Source organism: Lottia gigantea (assembly GCF_000327385.1).
Source record: "Lottia gigantea unplaced genomic scaffold LOTGIsca_4394, whole genome shotgun sequence".
Lineage (NCBI taxonomy): Eukaryota > Metazoa > Mollusca > Gastropoda > Lottiidae > Lottia > Lottia gigantea.
The window spans coordinates 1-1,382 of NW_008709536.1; the positions used below are offsets into that span (position 1 = coordinate 1).

General features: G+C 38.6%; 1 protein-coding gene across 1 annotated transcript; it reads right to left on the reverse strand.

The window, feature by feature from the left end:
* Nucleotides 1–43: 43 nt before the first annotated feature.
* LOTGIDRAFT_176819 (hypothetical protein) lies at nucleotides 44–1,241 on the reverse strand (the record flags this gene model as incomplete). The annotated part of the gene is made up of 3 exons (XM_009060657.1): nucleotides 44–283; nucleotides 931–1,104; nucleotides 1,236–1,241. Coding segments are annotated over 3 exons (420 nt in total), but the record flags the coding sequence as incomplete, so codon positions are not given.
* Nucleotides 1,242–1,382: the final 141 nt, after the last annotated feature.

The following is a 1,382-nucleotide window of genomic DNA, read 5'->3' on the forward strand; positions in this document are numbered from 1 at the left end:
TTTTAGAAAAGCCAAAGCCAGACCACAATATCACTCTACCTACCTGTTTCATAAAATCTTCTGATAAAGTAACCTTAGAGCCAAAACTCTTGGCTTGTAGGGTCATATTTTCTTTTGTTTGAGAGTCAAAGGTGGGATTCTCGATCAAACAGTTCACAAATACCCACAGATGGTTTTTAATTTGAAACGGCTTAATCTTGATTCCACCCTTATCCCTTTTCGAAACGATTTCTAATAATTTCTTCACAATTTGATCCGCTACAACATCTACGTGACGACCACCCTGAAAATAAAAAAAAAATAATGAAAAATGAAATTTGTTGACTGATACATGTTTGATTATTTTGAGGGATGGGGAAGGGGAAGGGGAAACCAGGTTGAAAAATCTGAAGGTATTATCTCAATCTATGCTGGGATTGAACCCTGGACATTCAGGTTAGCTAGCAAGCATCTAACTCACTGACAGAGGGAAACCAGGTTGAAAAATCTGAAGGTATTATCTCAACCTATGCTAGGCTTGAACCCTGGACCTTCAGGTTAGTGAGCAAGCATCTAACTCACTGACAGGGGGAAACCAGGTTGAAAAATCTGAAGGTATTATCTCAACCTATGCTAGGCTTGAACCCTGGACCTTCAGGTTAGTGAGCAAGTGTCTATCTCACTGACAGGGGGAAACTGGGTTGAAAAATCTGAAGGTATTATCTTGACCTATGCTAGGATTGAATCCTGGACCTTCAGGTTAGTGAGCAAGCTTCTAACTCTCTGACAGGGGAAAACTGGGTTGAAAAATCTGAAGGTATTATCTTGACCTATGCTAGGATTGAATCCTGGACCTTCAGGTTAGCGAGCAAGCTTCTAACTCACTGAGCCACCTTCCCTCTTTACTACAACAAAAGTATAAAAATAAGAAATTTAAACCCTGACACGTACCTTTGTGGTAGCTATACTGTTAACGAAACTAGCTTGTTGAAAACCTTTATCACTAAGGGTAACAGCTACCTGCCATCTTGGATTACTATCATAATAAACAACTTTTAACGGCTGATCATTCTCATCGTATTTATCTTTCAAAAATAAGTTAATATAATCTCGGAAATTTTTCACCTGCAAATAAAATAGTATTTGGTTAACTAACTGTCCTGATGAGGATTGTGTATCTGAAACATGTCAGCAGTTTGAGATGAGATGTGCTCTAGTCAATTAGCTAACATTAAGTCCTATATTAGAAAGTTAACCTCCATTTCTAAAACAAGCTGTCCTGATGCGGATTGTTTATCTGAAACATGTCAGCAGTACGAGATGAGCTGTAGTCAATTAGCTAACATTAACTCCCATTTCTAAACTAGCTGTCCTGATGAGGATCGGTATCAGAAACGTGTGTC